This window comes from Crocuta crocuta, unplaced genomic scaffold (genome assembly GCF_008692635.1).
Source record: "Crocuta crocuta isolate KB4526 unplaced genomic scaffold, BGI_CrCroc_1.0 scaffold154, whole genome shotgun sequence".
NCBI classification, from domain to species: domain Eukaryota; kingdom Metazoa; phylum Chordata; class Mammalia; order Carnivora; family Hyaenidae; genus Crocuta; species Crocuta crocuta.
In genome coordinates, this window is record NW_027530545.1 from 2,201,836 (window position 1) to 2,216,054 (window position 14,219).

The 14,219-nt window shown below is 35.2% G+C and overlaps 1 protein-coding gene across 2 annotated transcripts in view; it reads right to left on the reverse strand.

Annotated features, from left to right (window-relative positions):
* GALNT13 (polypeptide N-acetylgalactosaminyltransferase 13) overlaps positions 1-14,219 on the reverse strand; it is a 528,727-nt gene that overhangs the window by 449,045 nt on the left and 65,463 nt on the right. For both annotated transcript variants that reach the window (XM_077767826.1, XM_077767828.1), the window contains exon 3: positions 8,553-8,795. In XM_077767826.1, coding sequence (XP_077623952.1) covers positions 8,553-8,694 — 142 coding nt within the window. In that variant the 5' untranslated portion in view covers positions 8,695-8,795. The remainder of the gene's footprint in view (positions 1-8,552; positions 8,796-14,219) is intronic.

The window sequence follows — 14,219 nt, forward strand, 5'->3', positions numbered from 1 at the left end:
GATAACAATGATGTGTCAATGCGGACTGGCAGAGGGATCAGAGAAAATTATGGATAAAGTATAGAAGGACAAAGCAAATATCAAAGGTCATAATTCTATAAAGCCTATTGATTTTTGAAAACTATTTATAAATCTGATTGAAAATTATCTGGGAAATACATGTTCTTGACTCAAACCGTGTCGATATGCCCTACTTTTTGTATGACTATAAATATTATTGCCTGAATGCTCTGGAAGTCATCATAATTTATTCAGAGTAACTCCAATACTGACAATGCATTTCAATCAATCACACTTCTTTTCTATCCTGCTCCCAAAAGTTGAAGCCATGTTTTTATTCTGAAAAAAGGAAAATCTGGTGTTAGTTTCAACATGACTCCACCAGTTTTCAGTTTTCCCTTACACCTGCACACAGGAATTCTTCTCTAAAACACCAAGGATTAATCACACAAAATCAACAAACATTCACTGTTTAATAAATGATTACATGGCTGGGTGTTAATGTGATGAGGAGATCATCTAGAAAGAAATAAAAGAAAAGGCTGATGCACTAGCCTGCTGTTAGGACTCCAAGAGAATGAGGCTATCTGTGTCCTTGGGTTTATGAGAAACAAAACAAAACAAAACAAAACAAAACAGTTATTCTTCCAGGCAGAATGAAGGCAAACATGTTAAGTATCAAATTGGGGTGACTGGTCAGCAATTCCACTCATTTTCTTGATTTCTTCCAATTCAGAGTAGCAGTGACAAGGTTTTAAGGGACACAAAGGGTTAAGAGTAACTTTGTAAAACCTTAAAATGCCAGAGAAGGTGACAGTGTTCTATAAATGACCTGAAAACAGAAGATCCCTAGGAAATATTTTCCTCACTGGGATATATACAGCCTACTAGCCAGGGAGACCTGGCAGGGTTTCCAGTGCCTCTGAGACTAAAGACAGAACAGTCAGTTCAAGTTTTCAGAATATGTAGTCCACACTGGTATCCAAACGAAGCATGGTACTTGAACTCTAGTATAAACTGACATTTATTGATAACAAAGTACTTTATGTAATAAAAGTGTTAATAACCAACACCTTAATAACCAAATCCTATTCTATTGGTTGTGAAAATTCTGGCACTTACCCTTAAACTCACTATGTAAAAATACACACACACACACACAGAGTTCCGCTAAAGCTTGTACTTTTCTAAATGATAACAGCACTAGGAGCATCTCTTGTTCTAATATTTGGTCTTTGATATAAAGCTCCTAAATCTCTTACAATTTCCTGTGTGGAAGAAGTCTCTTTTTTTTTTTTTTTTTAACATTTATTTATTTTGAGAGAGACAGAACCTGAGCAGGTGAGGGAAGGAGAGAGTGACTCAGAATCCGAAGCAGGCTACAGACTCTGAGCTGTCAGCACAGAACCTAAGATCATGACCTGAGCCAAAGTCAGACGTTTACCCAACTGAACCACCCACGCACCCCAAGTGTCTTCTGTTCTAATAAGACAACTCTTGGTGGCCTCTTAAATGGCTCCTGGCTGGCGACTGGTCACCAGAAAGACCAAGCCATGATTAGAAGTTTGGATCTTTCAGCCTCACTTCTATCCTCTAGGAAGAGGAGAGAGGCTAGAGATTGAGTTAATAATTGATAATTTCTATGAGATGTAGCCTCCATAAAAATCTCAAGAATATGGAGTTCAGAGAGCTTCTGGGTTGGTAAACACACTGACCTAACAGGGGGTGACACACACCAAATCCAATGGGAACAGAAGCACATTCCTTTGGGACCCTTCTGAACTTTATTCACCCTATGTAGATACATCTCTTCATCTGGCCGTTCGCTCATGCCCTTTATTATATTTTTTTATAATAAACCAGTAAATGTAAGTTGCCATTCCTCTGATTTCTGAGAGACATTCTAGCAAATTATCAAACTTAAAAAGGGAGTCCTAGAAACCCCAACTCATAGCTGGTGGGTCAAAAGGACAGATGACAGTCTGGGACTTGAGATTCGTGTCTGAAGTGGGACCAGTATTATGGGACTGAGCTCTTATCTTGTGAGATTTGATGCTAACTCCAGTAGACAGTATCAGAATTACAGGACCCTCAACTAAGGTAGACAATCTCTTGGTGTGGACAAAAAGTCCACATATCTGGAACTGTTAGTTATAAGGTATGTGTGAGTAAAGGAAAACACAGGACTGTTTTTCCCATACACTTACCTGCCTTACTTTCTTCATATGGAAAAGAAGAATGCCTACTTCACAGATATTTTGGAAAAAAATTAAAGAGTTAACATTTGTAACTAATGTAGAATAGTTAACAGCTTATAATTACTGTTATTGTGACCATTAGCTCATGTACTTATCTTTGTTTACATACAGGCAGCAATTTTTTTCTTAGAAACTTCCTCCCTTTTAAAGTAAATTTCACTTTATTCCCTCAGTATGTATAATATGTTCAAGATCCAAGATCGGTAAAGAAAGGTAGATTCCCCCCATCTGAATATCGTAACTTTATATCTTTCCTGTTCTCTGTGATGATAAGAACCCCTCTTGGTTTTCTAAGCAAAAATCCATCCATATGTCACCTCCATATCACTACTTCTCCTCTTGGACCACACATTATTTAGAGACTGACCAAAAGCTAGATAGTAAAAGAGTTCATGTGCCATAGTTCCATGCGGGGGTTGGGTGGGGGGAAGAGCTATAAACATATAATCATTCATTTGAAGATCAGCATGATTTTTAAAATCATGACTCATATTCATCTCATTTTACAGATGGCAACTGAGGCCCAGAGAAATGAATTAACTTGCCCTCAGATATAGGCCCTTAGTAGGGCAGCCAGGAGTAGGACCCACTATGGTAGAGACCTCAAGCAAACGTGCCACACAACCTCAAATTTGTCCACAATGTGTCTAGGTGCACTGCAGCAGCACTGGTCCTTTTAAATGTCTATTGTCTCAAACATCTAATTTTTCCAACTTGGAAGTACCGCTAATTAGTATTCCATACCAGTTAGGAGTTCGAAACATTCTTGAGCACATTTTAGTTCCAGGTGTCCCCAGAGTGGCAGAAAAAGTTAACATGCTCCCCTAACAAGTACTTATATCACCAAAAGCAATCATTTAGAAAACAGAAAAGAAAAAAGATTTACATGGATTTAATATTGGAACAGGTCTACATGCTCGCATAGAGTCCCTGAAATAATCTTTTTTAAAAAACATCATTCAATAATTGATGTTCAAAAATGATAATGCTGACTCAGTAACAAAGATTCAATAGTATTTCATATTATTCATTTAATAAAGAAGAATGTAATCCATTTTAGAAAAAAGATTTCCATAAAAGTGATGGTTTGATATTTGGAGTTTAATAATGTAGCCAGCTTTCTACTAAACAATTCCATTTAGTTGCCTAACAGGTGTCTCAAATTCAACATATCTAAAGCTCCTGTCCATTCTCAAATGAGCTCCTCCTACATTTTTCCCTCTCAGGAAACTGGGCCAAACAATGCCTTCAAGAAACCCAAGACTTGTCCTTGACCGTCCCATATCCTACATCTTCCAGAGCCAGTCATGCAACCAGCTCCCATATCTCAAATACCTCTTCATTTTACACACTTCCATCACACCTCACTACCATTCCTCTGCTGTAAGTAGGCATCACTGCCTACACAGAATTGATGGGACACTACCACATCTTCCTACCCAACCTAACGAGACTTTCACTTTTTCTATCCATTCTCCACATTGAATCCATAGTGATCTTTCCATAACACAAAGGTGATAATATCTGTTCTGTCTTGGGATGACAGAGCCCATTCATTGGCTTCCCAATTTTTAAATCCATTCAGTGGCTCTTATTCATTTGCTAACCATATAATGTAATAAACACATCAAACCCCCATCAAAAAAAAAAAAATCTAGGACACTACTGATGCCCCACATTCAGTCAAAATGTTCATCCCCATCACATGACCCTGTCTCACCCAACACATGACAATAAACATCCAAAATCCTATTATCATAATTAAACTTGCTTGCTTTATATGGTCTCATTACATTTCTAGATATTCACCAAATTCAATTTTTCAAATTTTACAGCTTTTCAAATTGTATCATGTTATTTATCATTTTGGGGGATAAAAGTATTGTATTATCAAAATTCATTCACAGATTCATTTTCAAATATATATACTATATATACTATTCTCTTATATTGATATATCACAATTCATTCATCAGCTTTTCCATTGATGATTCCACGGGTTATTTTCAGCTTTTACTTTTATGAACAGGAGTATTATGAAATCTTTGTCTCTGTGGAAGAAACTTTCTTGAGTATATGATTATAATTGATGGGTTACATATGAATGTTCAGATTTCAGATATAATAAACTTTTATCTAAGGATATTATAAAAATGTGGAGCTGCATAACCTCTAACAATTGGTATTATCAGCCTTTTTAATTTTTGCCAATTGGATGGATATTAATATGTCATTGTAGCTTTGATCTGTGTTTCCCTGATCACGATTGATGTTAAATATTTCTTAATAAGTTCTTTTGTCTATATGTGTTTCCTTTTCTAACCAGTATCTATTCATGGCTGTCACTCATTTTTTTCCTATTGGGTTATTTGTACTTTTCTTATTAATAATAGGACATATATATATGTGTATACATATATATGTACACATGTGTATACATATACATATATACACATGTGTATATACATACATACAGTTAATAATTTCTCAGTTGCATGCTCTTTTAACACTTATAGCTTGTACCTTCTCTTTTAAGGAACATTTGAATGAAACAACTTTCTCAATTTTAATATAGTTAATTTATCAATATTTTCCCTTATGGTCAATGTTATTTCTATAGTGTCTTTAGAATTCTCCCTTAATTCAAAGTCTTTTGTCTAAAATTTTTTCTTCTAAAAGTTTTAGTTTTATTGTTGACATTAATAAATCCAAAGTTTATCTTGGTTTATGATATGAGTTAGGCATCTGATTTCATGCTTTCCACATCAATTTCCATTTTATTTTCAGATCCATTTATTGAAGAACCTTTCTCTTCCCCATTGATCTGCAGTGCTCCTGTCACATTCTGAATGTCCAAACATGCTTTAAGTCTACTTCTAGAGCCTATGCTGTTCCATTAGGCAATTTGTGTATCCATTGTGACCCCTTGTACCAATACTACAGTCTTAAATACTCTAATCTTATAAGAGCTCTATATTATTCTCATTCAGAATTATCCTGTAACTCTATTATTTCATAAAAATTTGAGTACCTTCTTCTCTAATTAGTTATTTCCTACTTGTATAGTTTAGACTCAGCTTAAATGCTACAGCCTCTGTGAAATGTTATCTAATAGTCTAAACACATTTTCTCTACTGACAGCATCCCTCTTCCTCATCCTAATATCCATTACACACATCATGCTTTGTAATCATTTCTAAATTATGTTTTTACAGAGAGAGAGAAAGAGAGAGAGAGAGAGATTTACTTTATTATTGACTATAAGTCCTAGATAGTAGGGACCTCAGTTCCTTTATAGCACAAGATCTTAGTGTGTAGTAGACACTTAACAAATATTTTATTTGAGTCACTTCCTCCTTTGGGGCTACAGACAAAATAACTGCTATCCACACACACACATGCCCCACTGTGGACCTGACTCACCCTGACTAACAAAGTCTGTTACAGCATCATTCAGACTTTTCATGCACCTTCACAACATTTAGCAGATGTTGATAAAGGGTTATCATGAACCAATATTCCACTCTAGGGTTTATGCATATTATCCTATTTAATTCTCAAGGCAAGCCTGTGAAGCAGATTTATTACCTCTAAGGTTCTCATCTGAAGTGAGAACACAAAGATTTTGTGAAGGGAGTTGCCAAAGTCATACAGCTGGTTCAAGGGGGTGGAGATGAGGACCAAGTTGGTGAACAAAACCTGGACTGTTAACTCTGTGGCAATCTGTACCAACTGTGAACTCAAAGTCCTGATGCTTGAAATTTGTCTTCCTTTGTCCATCACTAGGCTAAGTTCTTTTCTTTTCACTTTCTTTCCTTCTTCTTTGAGATATAATTGACAAAAAACATTATATAAGTTTAAGGTGTAAAAAGTGTTAACCCAATAGGCACTTAAATAATTGATGTATTGATAAATGAATACATGTATCTTAAAAGCTAATTCATAGTGTAGGCTAATATTGGGTACTTTAAGACAGTTTAAAATTTAGCACTGAAAGGGATTTGAGAAACCACCTAGTATAAACCCTTTCTTTTTAAATAATGGAGACACAGAAGTCTAAAAGGATCAACATTTTTAAGTCAAAAAGACTGTTTCTAACATGTGCAGAACATGAAATTTTCAGACACACTTTGTACAGCATCATCTGCCTGTAAATTAGTTACTATTTTAAATATGTGGCACAGTTCCTAAATAAAGTAATATTCTGAAATAAGTAACAATAGAAAATAAAATTAAAACCCTATAGTCTAGTTCCATTTATTCAAGACAAATATTAATGTACAACATTAAATAAGTCTTAAAAATAAGGAGAATATAGTTTAATTTTACAACTTAAGTAGAAGGAAAAATTACTATTTTGCCTTGCATCATTAAATCTCACATTTTGAGATTTAAGACTGAGCATTAAGGACTTAAATCAGCAAAGCTGTACTTTTTTGGTACTTGCAGAACAAGCTGCATTCATTTTGCTGAATCAGATTATGACATTTTTTGGACCAATCTAGATGTCTCTATTCAACAGATGACAAAGTGATCATTCCAAACTGATGAGATCCATCAAACCACATTTCCACTTTCAGCCAAGCAGCAGCTCAACTGAGTTAACAAAGAAGCAGAGAAGGCAGATTTTTTTTTTCTGGATTTTAACCAAAGATCAGCATATCAATCCCCATGTTCATTTATCAAAAACCAATAGACTCATAAAGTTCTCCTCTTTGAATAATTCTAGGATAAAGGCATAAAATATGCATATAAACTACCTAAATGGGAAGAGGCTCAGTCACTTCCAAAGTACTTTCAATTTTTTGTTACAGGCAAAAAATGCAGTGAAAGAAACTCATTTCACAAAGAGGAAGATCGTAAGAATATCTCCAACTGAGTAAGAGCACTACTACAATCTGAAGCAAAAAAAAAAAAAAGTCCAAAATACTCTTTTCACAAAAACTAATTTTTGGAAAATGCTCTTCTGTGTTTCCCAAGCCTTATAGAACCGACAGCTATCAATAAAATTCTGTTTATTAACATAATTTGATTAATAAATAGCTTCAAAAATATCTAACATTAAAAGCAGACTACATCCACTAAACAAATGCAAATCTCAAGTCAATCATTTAGATTCACTTTTCCAAAAGGCACATTGTTTTTTAATTTTTTAATGTTTTAATTATTTTTGTGAAACTGACAGAGTGCAAGCTAGGGATGGGCAGAGAGAGACCCACACACAGAAACTAAAACAGGCTCTAGGCTCTGAGCTGTCAGCACAGAGCCCAATGTGGAGCTCGAACTCATGAACCATGAGATGGTGACCTGAGCCGAAGTTGGACACTTATCCGACTGAGCCACCCAGGCGCCCCAACAGGTATAAACATTTCAAAAGGAATGGAAAGCTTACTTTTTGTCATATTTATATAGAAAACTTTTGCTAAGCAAAGAATTATTGTAAACTTAATTTCAAGAAAAATACTATTTAATTCAATGGTAATAACACTAATTTCAAGCATCTTAAGTATATTTAGAAGTCCTCCTATATTAGGAATATTATGGAAATATTTTAATAGATCTAGAAGTCAACAAAGAGCATAGAGAAAAATACTTGCAGTAACTGCAGAAAATTAATCCCTATGACTAGACTTAATAAACCACCATGTATAAAGATCGGTATGTGTATGTGTCTTTAGCATTCACTCTTATTCTGTCAATGAAACTGATCCCTAAAGAGGGAAATGGTGAATTAAAGTGACAATATCCTGTACTTGACATTATCTTTTGCATTTAACACAAGGCAACAATCTGGTGTTGAATCTGAATCTGGCCATCAACATGGGTTTTGTTTAAAAAGTTCTTTGTTTGTCTCTTTGATTATTGCTTCTGGAAGTCTGGAGGGGTGTCATGTGTCCTTGAATTTGCTATCCCCACCATCTTACTTAAGTATTTTTCCCATTGTATGTTATGTGCTTAGCCTCCAAGGGCTTTTGCTTCTAGAAGCCTAAATTTTAAATTCTGTCCAATTGAATGTTCAGGAAATTATTCTTTCCTTACAGTCATAGGACACTGGTATTATGAGAATTGGGAGGTACCTTAGGGGTTAGCAAATGCTTCTTATTTCTCCCAACAAGAAACCTGAGGCTGAGAAAGCAAAGCAACTTTCCCCTGGTTAAATGTGCATTAATAGTTCTGCCAAAATGGTCTGCTAACTCAATAGCTTAAAAAATCCCTATTTCAAAGTTTCACGTTTTGTCAAGAATCACCACAGCTCTCATCTCTATAAGCAACATATGCTTCGTAAGCACTTACCCCTGAGTGCAGGTAGCAGGGACCTCTCCTTCTTGTCATCGCATTTGTTACATTCACTGAAGTACAGGAGTAAGAAGACATCAACGAGAACCCACATCAGTGAAGTGGCTAGAACCACCTTGCAGTAAACAAACCTCCTCATGTCTTCCCTTGATTTCTAGTTAACTCATAGATCGAAGACAGATGCTACAGAGATAAATCCAAGCCACAGGAGTGAGCTCCAAGAAAGCTGGATGCATCCCACTGCATTAAAAAAGAAGGAAAAGAAATGTCATTATTGTATAGTGGGTTTTTTTGCCTAATGGAGATAAAACATGAAATGTATGATTTATTTAATATTCCCATATATATCAGCACTTGACCTTCAAATTCAGAATGAAAAGCCTAGATAAGTGAGAACTGTAAGCAAGCCAGGTGGCTAAAATTCTGACAGCTAATCCTAGATCTGTCACTACTCTGTTGGGTGCTTGACAACTATTTGATTTCTTTAGGTTGTACTCTTTTCTTAAAAAGCCCTATCATGATATTCTGTAGAGCAAAAGGTTATCAAATAGATCATCCTTGAATTTACCCTGATTTAGCACTTTTGAGGAGCCAATACTGCTGAAACAGAAATTATCCTTGGATACAATAAATCAGAGTAGCTGAGAATTAACCTTTGCACACAGATCGGCCTGTGTCTATTCACCTCCTATCTAGGGGACCCATTTAAAAAAAAAGCCTGTTTTCTCATCTATAAAATGAGAATAACAATGCCAAACCTTAGATATGCTATGAGGACTAGCCACAATAATGTTTGTAAAGCCTCTTGCAAGACAGATAATTATTAATATTAACATATAAAACAAAATAAGAATTCTCAAATTCTCAAAACAGCCCATTGCATGAAATAAGTCATCAGTTACTTAGCCTTAAAAACTCCATCTGGTCTGCAGAGAAATTATCCACAACAAATGTGTATTTTAGAATGGGTAGCATATATTCAAAAAACCTTTGAGAGGTGAGACAACATATTAAAGTGACTTCAAAAAACTAAAGCACAAATTCTAAAAGGCATACAGATATGTGTACAATTAATTATTGAGAGATATTCAAAATAAGTGAACTAATACCACAAACATATTTGTTTTATTGACACAGCAAAAGCAATAATGACCTGGTTAGTTCATTTACGATAAATTGACAGTTAAGTCAAAAACAGTAAGTAGAACAAGCCAAAAATATGCTCATGCCATTTGCTACATTTGAAATAATATCAGCTGAAATTTAAAATTTTTGAAGTGAATAAGTAATATAGTTTTGAAAGATATTTGGGAAGAACAGCTACAAAATAGAAAGGTACTTGGAATGTTTCATAAATATCTGTCTCAAAATAAAAACATCAAAGTGCAATTTGCTGAGGCAGAAGCTTTTTAAATTAATGGCAGCTGGCTTTGCATCATAAAGCAATACAAAGGCTACTGCCTGTAACAACCTATCCAGACTAGCCAGGAATTCAAAATTTCCATAAAATGACAGTTGAAAAAATAACAGAGTCTATATTCAATATCTACATTAAACTTACACTCATGCAGCATATATTTTAAAAAGGTGTAAAATGTGCAAATCTGCAGAACACACGATATGTGGGGTTTATCTGTTTGCTTATGATTCATCTTGAAAAAAATGTCATGCTAATTATCCGATTTCATTTGAACTTCATTTTCCTGTAACGATTATAACTAAACATTGGAACTTAGCCCCTACACCTGATAACAAGTGGAGAATTCCCCGATGCCTATTTCCTGTTACATTGTGCATGCATGCTTTACTGAAACTAAGGTATGAAACAATTCAAGCTATCCAATATTCTGTGTTTCTTTGGTCCTATAATGAAGTTCTGTGTTTCTTTGATCCTATGATGAAGTAGTTCCCTTCAGTTTATTGTAGAAAAAAGTCCCATAGAAAAGTATGCATAGCCCTGATGGTTACCAAATAGCCATCCCCAGATTTAAGACAGGAATATCTTAAAATAAAAGATCCTATCATAAAGATCTTACATGTTATAGAAAGATCTATATAATTAAAGGCATAAAAGCACCATCCCTGGCTCTGTCACAAAATGAAATGATGACTTGGGGTCAGAATTTTGCCTCTCTGTGCTTCATTGTCTTTATTTATAACATATTTCCTGTCCTATTCACCTGACAAAATATTGTAAAGGCTTAAGAAGATCAAGAATGAGAACATTCTTAAAAGAAAATATTAAAAATATTATAATAAAAAATCTGAAGTCACTTAATTTTAAGTATTGAAATGTCTAAGATAAGACATTTCCTAATAAGAGCCTAAGTGTTAATGTGATTCAGAATTTAATATAAATTTTAACTATAATAGAAAGTCAAAATCATATCTTATTGCCACTTCAAGCATTACTCAAATTATTCTAATTTCATAGCCTGAATGAGTTATATGTCAAGTCATTAGCACTGAGAGAAGTCTAGTCTCACAATTAAAAAAAAAAATTTTTAATCTTTATTTATTTTTGAGACAGAGAGAGAGAGAAAGAAAGAGAGAGGCAGAGTGTGAGTAGGGGAGGAACAGAGAGAGCAGGAGGCACAGAATCCGAAGCAGGCTCCAGGCTCTGAGCTGTCAGCACAGAGCCAGATGTGGGGCTTGCACTCATGAACCACGAGATCATGATTTGAGCTGAAGTCAGACACTTAACTGACTGAGCCACTTAGGTGCCCCTAGTCTCACTATTTTAAGTAATAAAACTAAGTTGCTGTTTCATTTTTTTTTGTTTATTTATATTTCAAGTTTTGAATTCTATCTCTGCCTTGAAAAGACCTACCTCCACCTTGAAAATACACTAAATTTTATCATTCATTGAGTTCTATCTGCTGGCACTTGCCTAATAGTAATCTCATACACTGCAATCCAATACTCTTCATGAGAACAAATGATGGAGCAGAAGGATGGTACAATATACACAGTAACACTAACCAACACAAGCACAGTTGGTGGCCCAGGTTTATTTAAGAGAATCAGCATCTGTATTATGTTTTTATTCCAGTAAGCCTCTATTTATTTGCAAACATTTCTCGGTGTCTCAAACCAAATCCAAGTTCTGCAATATCCATCTTGCCAAACCAATGTGGAGTATGACCAACTTGCATAAACTACAGGCTCTTCTATCTGAAAATACAGCCTCTTTCCTAATGGTTTCAGTATCTTTTGAGCACCCTTATTTCTCTCTTTACAAGTACTTCCCTAGGTAGGAATACTTTTATGAGAAAGCCACGGAGTACCATCTTGCTAGCCAGATTGCCTTTCTTTTCCTTCTTGCCCCCCAATCATGATATCAATCAGATATTCGATGACACATTACAGGATTTATTTTGAAGATATGCACCATCTTCCTATCTTTATCAAAAATAGATTTCAGGGACGCCTGGGTGGCTTAGTCGGTTAAGCGTCCGACTTTCGCTTGGGTCATGATCTCGCGGTTCGTGGGTTCGAGCCCCGCGTCGGGCTCTGTGCTGACTGCCAGCTCGGAGCCTGGAGCCTGTTTCAGTCTGTGACTCCCTCTCTCTCTGACCCTCCCCTGCTCGCGCTGTCTCTCTCTCTCCTCTAGAAATAAAGCATTAAAAAAATTAAAAAAAAATAGATTTCAAATATAAAACAATCTAGATAAAGAAGCTTAGGAGTTCAGTAAATATGTTTTTAAATAAAGAGAATGAGTTTTTTGTTTTAAAATTCAGAGGTTATCACTTCCACGGAGAGTCTAGTTTAGTTGCTATTAGACATATTTTTATCTGTACTCATTTATTTTATTTTGTAGAAAATTACATAATAGGTGCAAATTTATTCATTCTATTTTGTGAGGCTATATGTGAGGCTGCCAAAGCATCCTGGGAGCTAGTGTAAAGCTGCTGATAGTGCTCCCAGAAGGCTCAGGCACCAACGTACCTCAAATGTTTCAAATAGCTCTGCAGGAAGGGGCGCCTGGGTGACTCAGTTGGTTAAGCATCCGACTACATCTCAGGTCATGATCTCACGGTTTGTGAGTTTGAGCCCTGCATCATGTTCTGTGCTGACAGCTTGGAGCCTGGATCCTGCTTCAGATTCTGTCTCCTCTCTGCCCCTCCCCAACTGATGCTCTGTCTCCCTCTGTCTCTCAAAAGTAAATAAAAAAAAAAATTAAATAGCTATGCAGGAGCTTCTGTGAGCTGTTCACAGGACAAATTTGCAAAATTTGGTTTATAGACTAATAAATCTAATGTGTAAGCACTGAAAAGAAAATACACTGCATTAGCCACAGGTATGACTGACAGGAAGACTGATCTTTGTATGAATGAAGGTCAAAAATTAAAATGACCTGGGGGAATCCACCAATAGCTTAAACCAAAGGATCCACTATAAAAATCACATCACATTGGAAGAGATACCATGAGACAAAGAAGCAAAGTTAATATTAAAAGAATGAGTGTATGGAAAAAAATGGAATAAAAGCAAAAAAAAAAAAAAGGCCCTTACTTGCATTTAAACTAAGGAAAGTTTGAATATTCATAACATAAAATTTGACTATTAGGAGGCAACCTAGCATTAAGATCTAAAATTATATATTGCAGAGTTACAATGCCATGAGTTGAATCTGAGTTCCAACACTCACTAATTGTATGGCTTAATCCAAGTTACTTAAATCTTCTGTGCCTCTGTTTTTCTATTCAGAAAATATGAACAATAATAGCTGCCTCACAGGCTATGATGAATATTGAATTAATTAATATATGCAAAACTCTTATAAGAGTGCCTGGAACTTAGGAGGGGCTCAGTATATATTACTGAGTAGTAGTAGTAACAGTAAAATTATTATCCTCATGAACATCATCGAAAGAACGAGAAAAAAAGAGTGAGAATTCTCTGCCCACCTTTCCAGAAACAGTGTATATTCAATATGTGTGTATTTGGTGGGTTGGGGGACAAGATGAACATCACAAATATATGTAATATTACTAAGTATGAGTATTATAAATTACAATATTTTATAGTCAATAATCCCAAATATATTTAGTAGAGTTTCTGATGGAGATGAATTACACAGGATTTTGCAATTGTCAAAAGTTGTTGAACTATACACAAGATTTGTGCATTTCATTCTGTGTAAATTACATATATTTTTTTCAAGAAAAAAAAATGTTTATGTACCAATCATTTGCTTTCCTGATTACTACCTTTCTGGCCCTTTTCCTACCATTGTTTTCTCTATGGTAGTGACTTGGGTCTCAGGCTGTTCCTTACAGATTCCTTGCCTCTGGGTGTATGCATATGCCATTTTCTCAGTTCACTGATGTGGTTGGTCATGGCTCCCTGCCTTTATTTCCTTCAGATCTTGCCTCCTGCTCACATTTCAAATCTTGGTGAGCTTCGCTACCAACCCTTCTAAAATAACATGCACAACTTAGTCACTCTGGATTTCTTAACGCATTTATTCTTTCCTCTTTGCACCTACTACCTCCAAACATATAAAAAAATTAGTTTTTAAGTTTGTTTATTATCTGTCCCTCCTTATTAAATAGTAAGTTATATGAGAACAAGATTTCATATCTCTTGTATACTCCCATTCTTACTCAAATATTTTTAAGTTTTTAAAACTCCAGCACTGGTTGTTATGGGCTGAATTTT